This window comes from Myxine glutinosa, chromosome 1, assembly GCF_964187855.1.
Source record: "Myxine glutinosa chromosome 1, kmMyxGlut1.1, whole genome shotgun sequence".
NCBI lineage: Eukaryota > Metazoa > Chordata > Myxini > Myxiniformes > Myxinidae > Myxine > Myxine glutinosa.
In genome coordinates, this window is record NC_136261.1 from 261,482,000 (window position 1) to 261,502,067 (window position 20,068).

Consider the following 20,068-nt stretch of genomic DNA (forward strand, 5'->3'; position numbering starts at 1 on the left):
ATCTTACTATGCTGTCCCTCTCATTCCTGTAATCTAACCTTCCGCCATATTATAACCTCCTCCGGAGGTCTTGAGAACCGTATCCCTGGTGTCGTGTCATTTTAATCCCAGCCGTTGTGTCCTTTTCCTTCATTGATCTAGCGTAGCGCGACTCGGCCAAGGTTCGAGTATAATCGGGTAACTTGTGCGGACACGGCGGCCATTCCGCTCGGCCCACCATAACATCAAAGTCGTGTCTGTAACAATTGGTGTCAGGAGTGTCGGATTCGGACCTGGGACTAAATTCATTTAGCCCAAATTTTAGAACACCAAGTGTACCATTATGGTAACATTTTGGTGTTGGGAAGTAGAATTCGATCCGGAGCGCGTTTCCCGCGCTCGAAATTATAACGGCGAAATTTGATTTTGTTTTACAAAATATAAAAACCCGAATTTTGAAAGTCGCGCTATGGCAGACCAAGTCGGCTGGGGTCCGGTAGAGGAGAGTGAGGCAGGGTCGATCCAGGACCAAAATGAGGGACAAGGGGAGAGCGAAGCAGTGAGGGTAGCAGACGCACAAAATAGCGTCGTTGCGCCCGACGTTGCGGGCGCGCAAAATGGCGCCTCGCTGGTCACGGCGACCGCGCCCGCGACCGTGGCAGCGCCCCTGGTGGATTCGAACCTTTTTATGTTGCAAATGAGGGCCCTTATGGAACGAATGGGAGACCAAATTGTGGGAATGAGGGCTGATAGTGAGCGGTTGGGGAACCGGATGGATGCTCAGAGTGAGCAATTGGGGGTAATGGGAAACCAAATGGGGGTAATGAGGGACGAAGCGAGGGGTACTGGTGAGGGATTAGACAATAATTTTAAGGGATTAGACAATAATTTTAAGGGATTAGACAATAATTTTAAGGGATTAGACAAGAAATTTGGGAAATTAGACAATAGATTAGGGGAAATACAGGAGGGGTTAATGGGGGTAGAAAACAGAATGGCCGCTCAAGAGAATCAAATGGAAGGGATGCAAAAGGGGTTAGAGGGGTTAGAAAACAGTATGGAAGGCAAATTGAGGGACATGAGGGACCAAGCGGAAAGGGAAGTTAAACAAATGGGGCAGCAGATAGAGGGGGTCAGAATGGGGGTAGAAACCAAACTGGATGCTCACAGGGAGGAAATGGAGCAGATGAGGGTGGCATCTGGGCAGGAGATGCAAGTGATGGGAGAGGAGATCAGAAGAGGTGTGAGTGAGGAGGTCAGAGGAGTGCGCGAGGAGGTGAGGCACTGTAAGGAGCGCATGGAGAAGGAGGTGAGAAAGGGGACTGTAAAGTTACAAGGGGGCATAGAGGACCTGACGCAGGAGGTGGAGCAGCTGACGGTGGGACAGACGGAGTTAGTGGAGCAGGTTCAAAGGAACACTGCGGTATTAGGAAGTTTAAAAGCGACACAGAAAGAACTAAAAGATGACTTGGTAGCGACAAAGAGGGAATGTCAGATGGTACGTGAGGGACTGACAACGAGGTTGGACGAGGTGGTAGAGGTAATGGAGACGAAGGACCGGCAGGTGAGGACGCACATGGAAACGGTCAAGGTAGCCTTGGAGGACGAGCTTGAGGAGACGTACCGGGGAATAAAAGAGGTGAAGCAGAAATTAGAAGAAGTGGAAGAAGGGGTGAGCGAAATTAAGAAGCGACGGAGAGAGGATAAGAAAGAGATAAAAGAGGAGATAAAAGAATTGGTCCAAAGTCTGTGTCTGGATCGTGATGATGTGCTCATTAACCGGATGAGGGATTCGCAGGTGATGGAGGAGAAGCGAAGAGAAAGAGGACCCGGTGTAAGTGGTGACCAATATGGTCGTGCGTATGATGCGCCAGGTGATTTAAGAAGCTTGGGGGTCGAGATAGACCCGGGTGTTCGTGAGAGGCCGTTGGTGAAGTGTGCGACAGGTCTGGTGTGCGAAAGAGGAGGTGTGCGAGAAAGTCCGACTCTGGGGTGTGTGAGGAAAAAGTGTGTGCCAAGGAGTGAGGGTGCTGGCAAGAGTGAGTCGGTCGTAGCGCGTGTGCGAGGGAGCACATGGAAGCGTGGTGTGGTAAGTGTTACAGAGGGTGTGATGGGAGAGTGTGCGCAAGAGTGTGCGCGAGAAAGGTGTGTGACGGACAGGTGCATGGGGAAAGAGTGCGCTGTCAACGGCAAGGAAGAATGCACACCTGTGGTGAGTGTTACAGAGGGTGTAACGGGAGAGTGTGCGCGAGAAAGGTGTGTGACGGACAGGTGCATGAGGAAAGAGTGCGCTGTCAAGAGTAAGGGTGAGTGCGCTGTCAAGAATGGAGGTGAGAGTAGTGAGAGTGACAAGGAGAGTGAGTTGGTTGTGACAGGTGAGCGAGGATGTACACCTGGGATGGAAGGATGCACACCTGGAATGGTAGAGCGTGAGTGGGAATGCACGCTGGAGTTGGTGGTGAGGCACGTGGTTGGGTGTGCGAATGAGAGCACACCTGTGATTGTCACAGAGGAGGTGACCGAGGAGGGGGCGCGAAGAGGTGTGTTGGTGAGGTGTGCTACCAACGAATGTGTGCCAAAGTGTTCGGTGGTCAGGTGTGTGACCAAGGCTGTGAGTGGAATGAGGGGACCTGGGTGTGTAAGGAAAGATACGAGGAGCATGGAAACGGCTGGATGTGTGAGCAAGGAACGGGCTGCGGGGTGTAAGCGTCCAGGTGAAGCATCGACGTTAAACGGAGCAGCGGTTAGGTCGACTTTTAGCCGAATCGGGCCCTCGGTGCGTGCTGGGCCTCGCTTTGAACGGCCGCGTCCGTGCTCCACTAGGCGGAGCGGGCAGCCCGATAGAAAGGGTCGTCATGGCGACCACTTTTTGTTGAGGCAGTCCGGCAGGTCGAGATCGGGACATTGGATGGCTCCACGCCGAGATGGTGCGTGGGATCTCGGCCCGGGTAAGCCCCCGTCCCTGCACCGAGTGCCGGACGCATCCAGCCGCTGGCACAGAACAACCCGCATTCATGGCTTGGCTGTACGAAGCCGAGCTTTAGAAGTAAATTGGCGCACCGAGAGGCATTAGTAAGTAGACGGGTTATGAGGATAGTGTTTTGGCCCCAAAATTAGAGAAAAACAAAATTTGATGATTGGCAAAGGATTGGCAGTAATGATTGGCAGATGATGAGTAGGATTGGCAAATTTTTAATTTGTTGAAATTTGATGTGCAAAATTGGTAGTGAGCGATGGGCCCGGTGGGTAAGGCTGGCATCCCTGCCACCCTTCCCATATAGTGGGGCAAATGCGCTATAGCTTATGGGGTGTATGGCAGTGAAAACTAGCCCGGGTGGGTTAGGTTATATTGTTAGAGATCTAGCGAAGAGGACATTAGGTGACGTTAAGATTAGTTAGTGACTGATACCTGTAGTGGGGACGCAGGTAGATTAGTGTGGATGATAATGACGTGGGAGCGCAATAGTTTAAAGGGACGACTGGGAAGCGCAAGTTTCAGAGGGGAGTAGTTAGCTGAGATGATGCTGTGTGGGTGAGAACTGGACAGGTGTGTGGAGCAGTGTGGAGCAGTGTATGAGTAGTGAGTGTGTGGATCAGCGCGAATGCGCTTGGGGAGAGAAGGGTGCAGGTGGCACCAGGTGTGAGAGCACAGGTGTGCAAGTACAGGTGTGTGGAGAGAGTTGGAGTAAGTGGTACGGAGTGGTGTGCATGGTGCGAAGGTGTGGATGGGGGAAGAGTGGACCCCTTTCACGAGTACCCGGGGCGGGTAGTGTAAGTGTTAGGTAGAGGGTATAGGTAAATTGTGGTTGGATATTGGCATTTGTGGTGCGGTTGCAGAATGGTATTGTGGATGGGTGCATTAGTGTTGTGGAAATGGCTGGGCGTGTAGCCTGTTAGTGTGTGTAGTTGGTTGGGCACTCCACCACTGTGAGGATGTCGGCCAGGTGAGGCCGCAGGTGGGCTCTGGGAGCCGGTAGTTGTGAGTGGGTGCCTGAGGATCCCGGGTGTGGATCGGGCAGCCCAGTGCCAGAGTGGGCACCGAGTGGGGAGAGCACCAGAGGGCCTTCCCCAGGTAGTTAGGTTAGGGTAAGGAGCAGGTAAGCTCGGAGGCAACTGCAGTGGTGGGGGTGTGCAGGTGGGTAGACCCGCTGGGAGAGGTACACGTCGCGGCCCAGAAATTGTGCGAGGGCACCGGGAGATGAATCGGGGGAGTGAGACCCCAAATTGAAAAGCACCACAGTTTGGTCAATGGGAATTGGTTTTTAGAACCCATAGTGTAAGAGGGCCAATGGTTTGGCCGGAGAAAGACCCCGGGTAGTGTAAAGTTGTTAAAGTCATTTAGGAAATAGTTAGGATTGATGAACCTGTCGCACCATACGCAGCCACTTACCTGAGGTGATGATGATGACTCCACACCTGTGTTTTCTTTGTTCTGTTGCAGGAAGTAAGGACTGCTGTTGGATTTGTGAGACGCATCACGATGTGGATGAGACATTGGGGTGATTCCATCTCTCCCTCCCTAGGAGGGACTGATGATGAATTGGTGATAGCAAATTATGATGTTGAGTTGGAGATGGCAAATTTTGATGAGAGTTGAAAATGGCAAATTTGATTGGTTAGGGGGGAGAGAAGACGAATTTGGTTTATGGGAGGAACGGGGAAGACAGTAGGGACGTTTGTTGATTTGTAAAGTAGATGTTTATGGGTAGTGTTGTGTTTTGTGGATACAGTAAGGGGTAAGGGAGGGGCCATGTAGGTTACCTGGTGGGGGGGGGGGGGCGTACGGTAGGAACGTACCTGTCTCACCTGGTTCCCATGTGCCCCCAGTGTGCATCACCTTGCATTGCGTGCACTTTTGCGCCCTTACCACCTTACTCACTTGTCTGCTTCTTTTGTCTCCCATCTCCGAGGATCTGGTTTTGGGGCAGAGAGAGAGGAGAGAGAGGTGCTGGCTCCGCAGTTGTGGGCCTGCACTTTCGCTGCTTGCTGCCTGGATCGATACACCATATGGACCGCAATGTTGTGGCCACCCACAATGGACCGCAGTTCTTTTGCGGCCAAGCACCACCCGTGGATGGACCTATGGGTCAACGTGGCACCTATGCCATACAGGTGAACCACTTTTAGTTGGCCCCCTGACGGCCACAATACAGAAATGGACGCGGTTGGCGCCTTTCTTTATTTTGAAAGAAGTACGAAGGCCAAGTGCACCACACGAAGGCAAGACCAGCGGCAGAACATCGGCCGGCTGCGACACCACACCATGATCATTAAACATTTTATTGGTGACTGCACCGGATGGTGCTGACTGTGTGATGGGGTGGTGCTTTTGGTGCTTGGAAGGGGTGCTCTGCACATTATTAAAGGCCGTAAGGCCACAGAGCACTCGTGGGTTGGTGTATCGATGCTGGCATGCGTGCTCTCTCTATGCATAACATCTGCATGTGTTCCTCCAAAAACAGGTCCTGGATCGTAGTGTAAATAGCAGCGTAGTCTTGTAAATAATGCTCCCTACCGGCTGTATGTTTAGTTTGCGAATTCTTTCCGCGATTCGGTTATCCTGTGGGTGTGCTTCTGTGAGGAGAAGGGTGCAACGTCGCAGGGGGACATATTTACTCATTTGTGAACATCTGTAAAACTGTCGCACTCAGGGTAGAGTTAATAGTAGAGGGAACTACATCTGAGTGCCACACTAAAATAGGTAAAAATTTATCGGGTCGGGACGCCCCGAGGGTAGAGAAGGGTGCAATGTTGCGGATATGGCATTTGGCCTCCATATCCGCTTGTAAATATTCCCCTATTTCCCCAATACTCCCCAACTATCCCCAATCCCCCATTCCCTAGTCCCATTGTCTGTAAACAACACTCTGTAGAACCGACCTTCCCCTTTTTCCCCCATTAAATGTCGTGCCCAGGTCCACCGCATCTCACGTAGACAACTTTCGGACATCTTGCTAGTTATTCTTAGTCTATGTTAGTTAAGGACTCGTTTCCATTAATTCTGACTCTTCGTTGCACCAGAATGTGATTGTATGGCACCAGTAGTGAGTTTAGGACCTCCCCATACCTCCTCCCATCTTCCCCATGCAACAACAACCACAACAACTACAACAACAACTACAACAACAACTACAACAACAGAGGGGCGCGGCGCGGCGCGGGGAGTGTGCGTCCTCACTCCGGCTCGGTTAGCCACCATTGCCCATGCGCTCCACGGGGTTACCACGATGGGGCTGGCTGTCAGCTCCTCGTCAGGGGCGGAGCCCGGTAACCCCCCGCAGCCAGTGAGAAGCGGCAGGCCGATTCCATCTGGGGCGGAGCTAACGAGCCGAGGGCGTGTCACTCCCCGCCGGATATGCGCAGCGACTTACCGGATGTGAGATCAGATGCGCCCCCAGCTTGGAAAGACAAGTCACGACCTCCGAGCGCTGAGCGACCTCCCCGCATCTTTGGGCCGGACCGGGTCGATTTTGCCCCTGAGCCAAGGTGCACCTTGAGCCATCGACTACCCGCTTTCCTTGCCATCAATCCCCGTGTGAGTCAGTTTTGTCCTGTTTATCTGTCGTCTGTCGGGGCTACTATAAGACCGTAATTAAGTGCCTATCTTACTATGCTGTCCCTCTCATTCCTGTAATCTAACCTTCCGCCATATTATAACCTCCTCCGGAGGTCTTGAGAACCGTATCCCTGGTGTCGTGTCATTTTAATCCCAGCCGTTGTGTCCTTTTCCTTCATTGATCTAGCGTAGCGCGACTCGGCCAAGGTTCGAGTATAATCGGGTAACTTGTGTGGACACGGCGGCCATTCCGCTCGGCCCACCATAACATCAAAGTCGTGTCTGTAACAATATATATACATATAATTTATTTATGTATATATATATATATAATATATTAATATATATATATATATATATGTATATATATATATATATATATATATATATATATATATATATATATATATATACATTTTTAAAAATATATATATACGTATATATATATATATATATATATATATATATATATATATATATATATATATATATATATATATATATATATATATATATAATTATATATATATATATATGTGTGTGTGTGTGTTCAGTGTCTGGCTTGTCTTATTACTGAACTACTCCCTCAATCATTTGTGAAATCGTATCAAACTTCTGGTTTGCACCTATCTCTCCCGTGTGTATGTCCGAAGGGTATTTTTGAAAATGTTTAATTTGTTTTTCGAATTCTTTTTCAACTTAAATCTTAAACTTCAATTGTTTATAAAATGTAATATCCCATATATTATATATACATTTGTACAAAATAATTGTATTATGATTGGTGTAAACCATGACAAAACAGCACCTCAGCTACAGTCATACTGTTGTCACTGTACTACTCCCTCAAACTTTTGTTTCCGTGGTTGTGAAGTGTGTTTAATAACGTGGCTGTGAGGTGTTTTTAATAATGTGGTGCTGAGGTGTTTTGAATTACATGATGGTGAAGTGTTTTGAATTAGGTGGTGGTGAGGTGTTTTGAATTATGTGGTGGTGTGGGTTTTTCAAATACGTGGTGGTGAGGTGTTTTGAATTACATGGTGGTGAGGTGTTTTGAATTTTGTGGTGGTGAGGGGTTTTCAATTACATGGTGATGAGGTGTTTTGAATTACGTGGTGGTGAGGTGTTTTGAATTACATGGTGGTGAGGTGTTTTGAATTACGTGTTGGTGAGGTGTAATCGTCCCAAACTTCCAGTCTGTACCTACCCCTCGGCACCTATGCATGTGCTGAGGGGTTCTTTTTTTTTATTGTTTTGAATTTTTTCAATCTAAATCTTCAACCTAAATTTCTTATAAAAATGTGATATCACAAACATTACAAATAAATTTGTGCAAAATAATTGTTTGTATTATGATTGGTGTAAATCATGACAAAACAGCAACTCAGGAACAGTCATTATCCTCATCTAAAATAAGCCCGTTCCTCTTTAACGACACGTGGTGAGGCGAGCGTATTGAGCCTCCTGCCATTTCGTTGTTTTTTGACCTGTACAGTTTTCCTTTTCAGGTTTTGGTGTTATCGTGGTATTTGTTCCCTGAGATTTCTAGCTCCGTAGCTCAACTATGCCATTGACAGTGGAGCAGAAGACAAAAGTTGTGGCTCTGTGGTATGAGACTAAATCAATGACCACAAAAACATTTTCTGGGGGGCAGAACCACCTGAGGAGATCACGGAGAGGTACCTGAAAGGGCTAAAGGTCACATGCTTCTGTGCCTTCAATGCCAGATGGGGAATGCTATTGCCTTACTGGTTTGAGAATGACAACAGCAGGACGGTGACGATCAACGGTGAGCACTACCGGGCCGTTCTCCAGAAGTTCCATAATGATCTAGCAAAAAGGGTCTCCCCAAACCAGCTCAGCATGACCTGGTTTATGCAGGATGGTACACCCCCGCACGCAGCTGATGGCACCATCACTTTCCTGCAGCAGATCTTCAGAAACTGCCTCATTGCCGTGGGTACCACTCTGTCTACCTCAACCGCCCTGCGACACTGGATGATCTGAAGCAGGAGGTGTCAGACTACCTCCAGGCAATGCCGCATGAGACCCACAGGAAAGTTGGACACAACTTTGGAGTCAGGATCAATGCCTGTCTGAACCGTGGAGGGGCACACATCGAGAACGTCAATTACAAGGGTTTTGTGTAAATGCCAATTTCAGAACTTGGTCTCTCACTAACTCTTGCAGAAGACTAGATGGAATTATAGAAAAAGGCCGTGCATAAGCTTCTAGGTGCATGTTTGAGTAAAAGTTGTGAACCTCACTTTTTAACATAAATGGGGTACGCTGAATTCGATTAACCCGGTTCCCAAGCCGAATTTTGAGTTGTTGTTGTTTGAGTTTTGAATAAACTGCTGAAGAAATTGGGCATTGGTGAACTCACAAAGGAGACAATCAAATCTGCAGGAGCGTTCGTCTGCAGAATATATAATGTGCACAGCACAACCTCTGTTGATTCAGCACGACATATGTTGTTCTCCAAGACTGGTAAACCAGAAGCAATGTCACCGACAAGTGATGCTCTTCATTTCCATTTGATGTGAGTACACTATCAAGCCATGGTATGGAGAAATGCTCATTGTGCCATACCTGACCTTCCTGCACCTGTGGAAATGGGATGGAAACGTGGTGATTCAGGACTAGAGCCTATTCTGATGTCACTGATTCCAATCCCAGAAAGTTGCCAAGAGATGATTTGTTGTGCATGCCAGCAGCAATGCAAGACTCGACGCTGCAAATGTCGCTATTCAGAGTTGAGGTGCACATCAATGTGTGCCTGGCAGCAACAGAATGATGATCAAACCCCTTGTATGAATTTGATGTAGTTTGGCAAAACAATATGTGTGACATTCCTGAATGTTTGTGCTTCATTGCCATGTATACTTAATTTTAGAATAAATGGTTGTATGAAACATTGTCTTATTAAAACCATTTCCCATTTTATAGAGTCAAATTTCAATATGAGTTGGAATGTTTCTTTCAATATGTCGCCAAATATAATATACACTAGACGGATTTATGAAAAAAAGGCGATGTTTAAGCTTCTCGGTGCATTTTGGGGTAAAAGTTGTAAAGTTATAGTAAAAGAGCTGCATGTACAGTATATACATGATATATAAATGCTTGTTCAAAGAAATTGCCCCAAAATGGCAACTTGTCAGCCATTTTGTTTATGCTAATTAGAAGGTCACAAACTCAAAATTCGGCTTGTGAACCGGGTTAATTGAATTCAGCATACCCCATTTATGTTAAAAAGTGAGGTTCACAACTTTTACTCAAAAATGCACCTAACATTCACATTTCTCAGAAATCCGTCTAGTCTACAGTGACTTAGTGCAATAACAATCAGTGATAGAAAATACCATGTCATAAGCTTTCAATAAATGTTTGGCTCACGTTCCTGAGGTTTCTGTTTCTTTGTAAATATACGTTTAAAGTTGTATCACTCTTTTTGAAACACCTTGTGTGTGTATATATATATATATATATATATATATATATATATATATATATATATATATATATATATATATATATATATATATATATATATATATATAATCGGGAGATTGAATAAGACGCGGACGTAGCTTCAGGGCTTCGATCTTTAATTCGACAAGCTTTCGACCAACAAAGGTCTTCTTCTGAGTCGGCCCCAAGTTCAACGGTCAGAAGAAGACCTTTGTTGGTCGAAAGCTTGTCGAATTAAAGATCGAAGCCCTGAAGCTACGTCCGCGTCTTATTCAATCTCCCGATTATTTATTCAATGCAAATGAGACGCCCTGCTCGTACTGTGGAGTTTCTACTATTTCTCACAGTTATATATATATATATATATATATATATATATATATATATATATATATATATATATATAATAGACCCTCAATGTGCTTCCTCTTCCGTCATGTGATTTAAATTCCTCCATACACAAACAAGGAGTCCGGAGTCCTCAAAGATCGAGTTAATGGAAGAAATATAAATATTTAATGTGAATACAAGCGGTAATGTAAAAGCTTGCATGGCTTGCTTGTACTCGGGGTTGACAAAACACCAGCTCATGTGATGCAGCTCTCAGAAATTTCTGTGATGAAATCAGCAAGTTTAAATACAGAGCACCGCTAATAGAGAAACGACCAATGCATGAGGGATGTCATTTAAGACAAGCCATCATATACCGATATCAGGTTACATTCGTGAATCATTGTGTAAGTTCTACATATTGTGGATGTTTATTACATACTCCAAGTGCATCGTCTGGTGTGCAAATGATCGTGTAATTCAAGGCAATATAGACAAGTAAAGGCAACAGTGCTACTGTTGCTGTGGCTGCATTGTTGCCTTAACTTGTCGATGCAGCAGCAGCAGCAATACTAACACGATAAGAGGCTGCAGCAGCATGCTAGGGAGATTCGGACTAATAACTAAACAGACTAGGAACACAGTTCGATCATAATCACATGATAAGCAGCCGCAGCAACATAATAGGCAGTAGCAGCAGGATACGCAGCAGCAGGATACGCAGGATAAGCAGCAGCAGCAGCATGATTCGCCTCATGATAAGCAGCAGCAGCAGCCTGATAAGTAGCAGCAGCAGCATGATATACAGCAGCAGCAGCATGATTAGCAGCATGATAAGTAGCAGCAGCATGATAAGTAACAGCAGCAGCATGATATACAGCAGCCGCAGTAGCAGCAGCAGCACGATATACAGCAGCCGCAGTAGCAGCAGCAGCAGCATGATTATCCGCATGATAAGCAGCAGCAGCATGATATACAGCAGCCGCAGTAGCAGCAGCAGCAGCATAAGGAGATCCGCACCAATAAATTAGACAGACCAGGATCGCAGTTTGCTCATCATCGCATTTTCGCAGGCACGGCTCAATCGCAGCACCAGAGGGATAGGAGCTTTGATCGGTAAATACGTGTCCTAACACAGAAGTGAAAAGTAAAATTAGTTATTACTCATTTGAACGGTTTACATTTATTTTTAAAATAATTACAGAAAAATTCTGTTAAAACTGTTGCGACTACGTGAAATAATAACGATAACAACATTAATAAAACAACGATATAATAACAAGAGTTTCGTCAATTTCGTTAATGGACTTTTTATGTCAGGCCATCACTCCTCGTAGCGGCTACTTAGGTTGGTTTCCATTAGCGGGGAGAAGGGACAAGGGTGATAATGTCATACGTAGACAAATCAATACAGGTAATATCGTGTAGGTTCTATTTTTACCTTCGCCACCAAGGTGGATGGAGGTTATCTTTTCACCCCAGTCAGTCAGTCTGTCTGTCTGTCTGTCTGTCTGACTGTCTGTCTGACTGTCTGTCTGTTTGTAAACACGATATCTCAAAACGTTGTTGACGGATTCGGGCGAAATTTGGTGGACAGGTTGGGTGTGTGACAAGGAAGGATTGATTCGACTTTGGTGAAGGTGTGAATATGGATCCAGATACAAGTTTTTTTTTAATGATTCTTCACCGTTGAGTTCAGGTAGGGCAAAAAACGATATATGGCACGATATCTGAAAAGTTATGGATGAGTGATGACAAAACATGGTGGATGAGTTGCTTAGGCAACAATAACAATCCAATTCGATTTTGGTTCAGGTCGAATATATCGAGTTATATCGTGAGTTTGTCTTTCAAGCACTAATATACGAGTATATCGATTTATATCGCGAGTTTGTGTTTTTAGCACAAATAGATCGAGTTATGTCGTGAGTATGTGTTTCGAGCACGAATATATATAGTTTTTTCATGAGTTTGTGTGTCGTGCACGAATATATCGAGTTATATCATGAGTTTGTGTGTCGAGCACGAATATATTTGAGATATATCATGAGTTTATGTTTCAAGCACTAAAATATCGAAATACATCATGAGTTTGTATGTAGAACACTAATATATCGCGTTACATCGTGAGTTCGTGTTTTAAGCAATAATATATCGAGTTATATCGTGAGTTCGTGTTTTAAGCAATAATATTTGGAGTTATATCGTGAGTTCGTGTTTTAAGCAATAATATATCGAGTTATATCGTGAGTTCGTGTTTTAAGCAATAATATATCGAGTTATATCGTGAGTTCGTGTTTTAAGCAATAATATATCGAGTTATATCGTGAGTTTGTGTTTTGAACACTAATATATCGAGTTATATCGTGAGTTCGTGTTTCGTGCACTCATATATCGAGTTAGATCGTGAGTTCGTGTTTTGAGCACGAATATATCGAGTTAGGTCATGAGTTAATGTTTCGAGCACTAATATATCGAGTTATATCATGAGTTCATTATTTCGAGCACTAACATATCGAGTTATATCGTGAGTTCGTGTTTCGAGCACAAAACTATCGAGTTATATCATGAGTTCGTGTGTTGAGCACTAATGTATTGTTATATCATGAGTTTGTGTTTCGAGCACCAATATATCGAGTTATACCGTGAGTTCTTGTTCCGAGCACTAATATATCGAGTTATATCGTGAGTTCGTGTTTCGAGCATTAATATATCGAGTTGTATCGTGAGTTCGTTGTTTCGAGCACTAACATATCGAGTTATATCGTGAGTTCGTGTTTCGAGCACTAATGGATCCAGTTATATCATGAGTTCGTGTTTTGAGCACGAATATATCGAGTGATATTGTGAGTTCTTGTTTTGCCCACTAATATATTGAGTTAGATTGTGAGTTCGTGATTTGAGCACTAATATATTGAGTTATATAATGAGTGTGTGTTTGGAGCAGTGATATATCTAGGTATATCGTGAGTTCATGTTTCGAGCATTAATATATCTAGTTATATCGTGAGTTCTGTGTTTTGAGTACAAATATATCGAGTTATATGGTGAGTTCGTGTTTTGAGCATTAATATATCGAGTTATATTGCGAGTTCGTGTTTCGAGCATTAATATATCCAAATATATCGGGAGTTTGTGTATCGAGCACTAATATATCGAGTTATATCGTGAGTTCATGTTTCAAGCACGAATTTATAGGGTTACATCGTGAGTTCATGTTTCGAGGACGAATATATAGAGTTATATCATGAGTTCGTGTTTCGAGCACTAATATATCGAGTTATATCCTGAGTTTGTGTTTCGAGCAGTGATATATCCCATTATATCGTGAGTTGGTGTTTCGAGCACTAATAAATCGAGTTATATTGTGAGTTCGTGTTTCGAGCATTATTATATCTAGTTATATCATGAGTTCTGTGTTTCGCGCACTAATATATCTAGTTATATCATGAGTTTGTGTTTCGAGCATTAGTATATCGAGTTATATCGTGAGTTTGTTGTTTCGAGCACTAATATATCTCGTTATATCGTGAGTTTTATGTTTTGAGCACTAATATATCTAGTTGTATCGTGAGTTCGTATTTCGAGCACCAATATGTTGAGTTATATCGTGAGTTGGTGTTTTGAGCACTAATATATTGAGTTATATCGTGAGTTCGTGTTTCGAGCACTAATATATCAAGTTGTATCATGAGTTCGTGTTTCGAGTACTAATATATCAAGTTAGATCGTGAGTTGATGTTTCAAGCACTAATATATCGAGTTATATCGTGAGTTCATTATTTCGAGCACTAACATATCGAGTTATATCATGAGTTCGTGTTTCGAGCATGGATGTATCAAGTTATATCGTGAGTCCCTGTTTTGAGCACTAATGTATCCAATTATATCGTGAGTTCGTGTTTCGAGCACTATATATCAGGTTATATTGTGAGTTTGTGTTTTGAGCACTACTATATCGAGTTATATTGTGAGTTCGTGTTTCACGCACTAATATATCGAGTTAGATCATGATTTCGTGTTTCCAGCACTTATATATCGAGTTAGATCGTGAGTTCGTGTTTTGAGCACTAATATATCGAGTTATATAATGAGTTCGTGTTTTGAGCACTAATATATCGAGTTAGATCGTTATTTCGTGTTTCGAGCACTAATATATTGAGTTATATCGTGAGTACGTGTTTTGAGCATTAATATATCGAGTAATATTGTGAGTTCATGTTTCGAGCATTAATATATCGAGTTATGTCGTGAGTTTTTGTTTTGAGCATTAATATATCGAGTTATATTGTGAGTTCGTGTTTCGAGCATTAATATATCGAATTATATCGGGAGTTTGTGTTTTGAGCACTAATATATCGAGTTATATCGTGAGTTCGTGTTTCGAGCATTAATATTACTAGTTATATCATGAGTTCGTTGTTTCGAGCAATAATATATCGAGTTATATCGTGAGTTCGTGTTTCGGGCACAAATGTACCAAGTTATATCGTGAGTTCGTGTTTCGAGCACGAATGTATCGAGTTATATCGTGAGTTCATGTTTCGACGACAAATGTATCCAGTTATATCATGAGTTCGTGTTTCGAGCACTAACATATCGAGTTATATCGTGAGTTCTTGTTTCGAGCACTAATATATCTAGTTAATATCGTGAGTTCGGTTTTTCGAGCACTAATATATTGAGTTATATCGTGAGTACGTGTTTTGAGCAGTGATATATCCAGTTATATCGTGAGTTCGTGTTTCGAGCATTAATATATCTAGTTATATCGTGAGTTCTGTGTTTAGAGCACCAATATATCTCGTTATATCGTGAGTTCGTGTTTTGAGCATTAATATATCGAGTTATATTGCGAGTTCGTGTTTCGAGCATTAACATATCGAATTATATCAGGAGTTTGTGTTTTGAGCACTAATATGTCGAGTTTTATCGTGAGTTCGTGTTTCGAGCATTAATATTACTAGTTATATCATGAGTTCGTTGTTTCGAGCACTAATATATCGAGTTATATTGTGAGTTCGTGTTTCGCGCACTCATATATCGAGTTAGATCATGAGTTCTTGTTTCGAGCACTAATATATCGAGTTACATCGTGAGTTCGTGTTTCGAGCACTAATATATCTAGTTATATCGTGAGTTCGTGTTTTAAGCACCAATATATCAAGTGAGATCGTGTTTCGAGCATTAATATATCTAGTTATATCGAGAGTTCGTGTTTCGAGCACTAATATATCGAGGTATATCGTGCGTTCGTGTTTTCGAGCAATAATAATATGTCGAGTTAGATCGTGAGTTCGTATTTTGAACACTAATATATCGAGTTATATCGTGAATTCATTTTTCGAGCATTAATATTACTAGTTATATCATGAGTTCGTTGTTTCGAGCACTAATATATCGAGTTATATCGTGAGTTCGTTGTTTCGAGCACTAATATATCGAGTTATATCGTGAGTTCGTGTTTCCAGCAGTAATATATCGAGTTTGATCAAGAGTTTGTGTTTCAAGCACTAATACATCGAGTTACAGTGCATTCAGAAAGTATTCAGACCCCTTCACTTTTTTCACATTTTGTTATGTTGCAGCCTTCTGCTGAAATCGTTTAAATGCATTTTTTGCATCATTACACTCCACTCAATACCCCATAATGACAAAGAGAAAACAAGATTTTAGAAAGTGTTGCAAATTTATTAAAAAGAAAAAACTGAAATACCACATTGACATAAGTAATCATACCCTTTGCTATGACACTTGAAATTTAGCTCAGGTGCCTCCAATTTCTCTTGACCATCTTTGAGATGTGTCTACACCTTGATTGGAGTCCACCTGTGGTAAATTCAATTGATTGGACATGATTTGGAAAGCCACACACCTGCCTGTATAAGGTCTCACAGCTGACAATGCATGTCAGAGCAAAAACCAAGCCATGAGGTCGAAGGAACTCCCTGTGAGCTCAGAGACAGGATTGTGTCGTGGCCCAGAACTGGGGAAGCCTGAAAAAAAATTCTGCTGCTTGAAGGTTCCCAAGAGCACAGTGGCCTCCATAATTCTTAAATGGAAGAAGTTTGGAACAACCAGGACTCTTCCTAGAGCTGGCTGCCCGGCCAAACTGAGCAATCAGGAGAGAAGGGCCTTGTTCAGAGAGGTGACCAAGAACCCGATGGTCACTCTGGCTGAGCTCTAGAGATCCTGTGTGGAGATGGGAGAAACTTCCAGAAGGACAACCATCACTGATCTGGGCTCACTGCCATAAAGCCCAGATCGGTGGAGTGTTGCAGTGATGGTTGTCCTTCTGGAAGTTTCTCCCATCTCCACACAGGATCTCTGGAGCTCAGCCAGAGTGACCACCGGGTTCTTGGTCACCTCTCTTAACAAGGCCCTTCTCCCCTGATTGCTCAGTTTGGCCGGGCAGCCAGCTCTAGGAAGAGTCCTGGTTGTTCCAAACTTCTTCCATTTAAGAATTATGGAGGCCACTGTGCTCTTGGGAACCTTCAATGCAGCAGAGATTTTTTTGTAGGCTTCCCCAGATCTGTGCCTCAGCACAATCCTGTCTCTGAGCTCTGCGGGCAGTTACTTCGACCTCATGGCTTGGTTTTTGCTCTGATATGCATTGTCAGCTGTGAGACCTTATATAGACAGGTGTGTGCCTTTCCAAATCATGTCCAATCCATTGAATTTACCACAGGTGGACTCCAATCAAGGTGCAGAAACATCTTAAAGATGATCAAGAGACATGGGAGGCACCTGAGCTAAATTTCAAGTGTCATAGCAAAGGGTATGAATACACTATGTCAATGTGATATTTTAGTTTTTTCTTTTTAATAAATTGGCAAAACTTTCTAAAATCCTGTTTTCTCTTTGTCAGTATGGGGTATTGAGTGTAGATTGATGAGGGAAAAAATGAATTTAAACGATATCAGCATCAGGCTGCAACATAACAAAATGTGAAAAAAGTGAAGGGGTCTGAATACTTTCTGAATGCACTGTATATCGTGATGTCGTGTTTTGAGCACTAATATATCGAGTGATATCGTGTATTTGTGTTTCAAGTACTAATATATCGAGTATTATCGTGAGTTTGTGTTTCAAGCACTAATATATCGAGTTTGATCGTGAGTTCGTGTTTCGAGCACTAATATATCGAGTTATATCGTGAGTTCGTGTTTTGAGCACTAATATATCGAGTTATATCGTGAGTTCGTGTTTCGAGCACTAATATATCGAGCTATATCGTGAGTTCGTGTTTCGAGCACTAATATATCGAGTTATATCGTGAGTTCGTGTTTCGAGCACTAATATATCGAGCTATATCGTGAGTTCGTGTTTCGAGTACTAATATGTCTGGTTATATCGTGAGTTCGTGTTTCAAGCACCAACATATCGAGTTATATCATGACTTTCTGTTTCAAGCACTAATATATCTAGTTATATCATAAGTTTGTGTTTCAAGCACCAACATATCGAGTTATATCATGACTTTCTGTTTCAAGCACTAATATACCTAGTTATATCATGAGTTCGTGTTTCAAGCACTAATATATCGAGTTATATCATGAGTTTGTGTTTCAAGCACCAGCATATCGAGTTGTGTCATGACTTTCTGTTTCAAGCACTAATATATCTAGTTATATCATGAGTTCGTGTTTCAAGCACCAGCATATCGAGTTATATCATGAGTTCGTGTTTCAAGCACTAATATATCTAGTTATATCATGAGTTTGTGTTTCAAGCACCAGCATATCGAGTTGTGTCATGACTTTCTGTTTCAAGCACTAATATATCGAGTTATATCATGAGTTCGTGTTTCAAGCACCAACATATCGAGTTATATCATGACTTTCTGTTTCAAGCACTAATATATCTAGTTGTATCATGAGTTCGTGTTTCAAGCACCAACATATCGAGTTATATCATGACTTTCTGTTTCAAGCACTAATATATCTAGTTATATCATGAGTTCGTGTTTCAAGCACCAACATATCGAGTTATATCATGACTTTCTGTTTCAAGCACTAATATATCTAGTTGTATCATGAGTTCGTGTTTCAAGCACCAACATATCGAGTTATATCATGACTTTCTGTTTCAAGCACTAATATATCTAGTTATATCATGAGTTCGTGTTTCAAGCACCAACATATCGAGTTATATCATGACTTTCTGTTTCACGCACTAATATATCTAGTTGTATCATGAGTTCGTGTTTCAAGCACCAACATATCGAGTTATATCATGACTTTCTGTTTCAAGCACTAATATATCTAGTTATATCATGAGTTCGTGTTTCAAGCACCAACATATCGAGTTATATATTGACTTTGTGTTTCAAGAACTAATATATCGATTTATGTTGCGATTTCGTGTTTCGAGCACTAATAGATAATAGTTTCTAATTATACCGATAATTGTCTCGATGGACTCCAGTATTCGACCATCTCGAAATCACTCGTCATTACGAGCTCACATGGTCTTGGGACATACTTTAAATATAGTTTGCTGATAAAAAATTTTCGAGCAGTGTATGTAGTTTTTTAAAATCAAATTGTCTGAAAGGTGCGCCAATGTACGTTTTATGTAGATTGTGCACCCGACCCGAACTGTCAGTCTACCCAAAATGATATGTCGGTAATTTCGGTGTTCACGAATTTGGGTGGGAGGATTTCCACAATCTCCCGACTCGATTGCTGCAAGCTGAATGGTGATGCACACGCGCACTCACAACCACGTATCATGCACAACCACAACCACGTGCACAACCAGGTATTGCCGCACGCCGATGCCCACCCGGCGACCGACAGACGTTTCACCTGCGTCATGAGTCTGTCCGCACCGGTGTTCTCCTCGTCCTTGAAGATGATGTCAGGGTTGTAGTTGGGCGTCAGATCCTTAAAGTGCTCCGATCCCCGTGCTATCTTGCCCTCGGCGCGCCCGCTCGCCCCGAGGGTCTTCTCTGCCACGTTGGGCAGGTACTGCTTGAAGGCGAGCGGGGTGAGCCGGCGGGGCGAACGCCGCCGCCCGTGGAGCCTCCCTGGGCCGCAGGCGCTCGATGGAAACGCGGCGCCGAGCACGAGGAGCACGGCGACGAGCACGCGCGAGCCCCGCATGACGCGCTCCGCAGATCCCGAGAACCGAACCTCGGGTCCAGGTTTCGAGTGACGCACTTGAGGTCCACTTTCGTCTTTAAACTTTGGTTCCCTCCAGCGGGAAATGTCACGAGGGAAAATCAAGCGTTGGATCCTTGATTGGGTTTATGCTTTTAATCCGCCGGTGACATCACGCTGTGTCGCATGGTTTGGATCTTCTTCCTCCGTGCGGATCTCGTCTTGCCTGTAGTTCCCTGATCTTATGGCCGGTTCCAAATACCGCTCTGTGCGTGATCACAGCGAGCACTCTTTGCCGGTTTGGCCGTGCGGTGCGCGGTTTATATAAAAGCACCGCCTCGCGCGCTGGCACGGAGAAGGGCGGGGTGGGCGAGGAGGGTTGCGGATGGTAAACACCTCGTACACCCCCTGTCCTTCCCTCACCCACAGCCAACCTACAACACCTGCCTCGTACGCAGCCTTGGGTCACCACTGCCACCTGTTTTTGATACCGGACAAACACAATGGTTTTGCCAAACTTTTGATATCGATCTTGTCCAGTTACATACCCTGATCGATAATAATACAAATCAATGGTTCATTTCTGAGTACCTGGGTCACGTTTTGGAGCAGGTCAGTCCAGTTA

The 20,068-nt window shown here is 43.5% G+C and overlaps 1 protein-coding gene across 1 annotated transcript in view; it reads right to left on the reverse strand.

Moving 5' to 3' along the window:
- LOC137436731 (sonic hedgehog protein-like) overlaps window positions 1–19,689 on the reverse strand; it is a 43,498-nt gene extending 23,809 nt beyond the window's left edge. Inside the window, exon 1 of the mRNA XM_078776138.1 lies at window positions 19,150–19,689. Within this exon, the coding sequence (XP_078632264.1) occupies window positions 19,150–19,446 (297 nt within the window). The 5' untranslated portion in view covers window positions 19,447–19,689. The remainder of the gene's footprint in view (window positions 1–19,149) is intronic.
- Window positions 19,690–20,068: the final 379 nt, after the last annotated feature.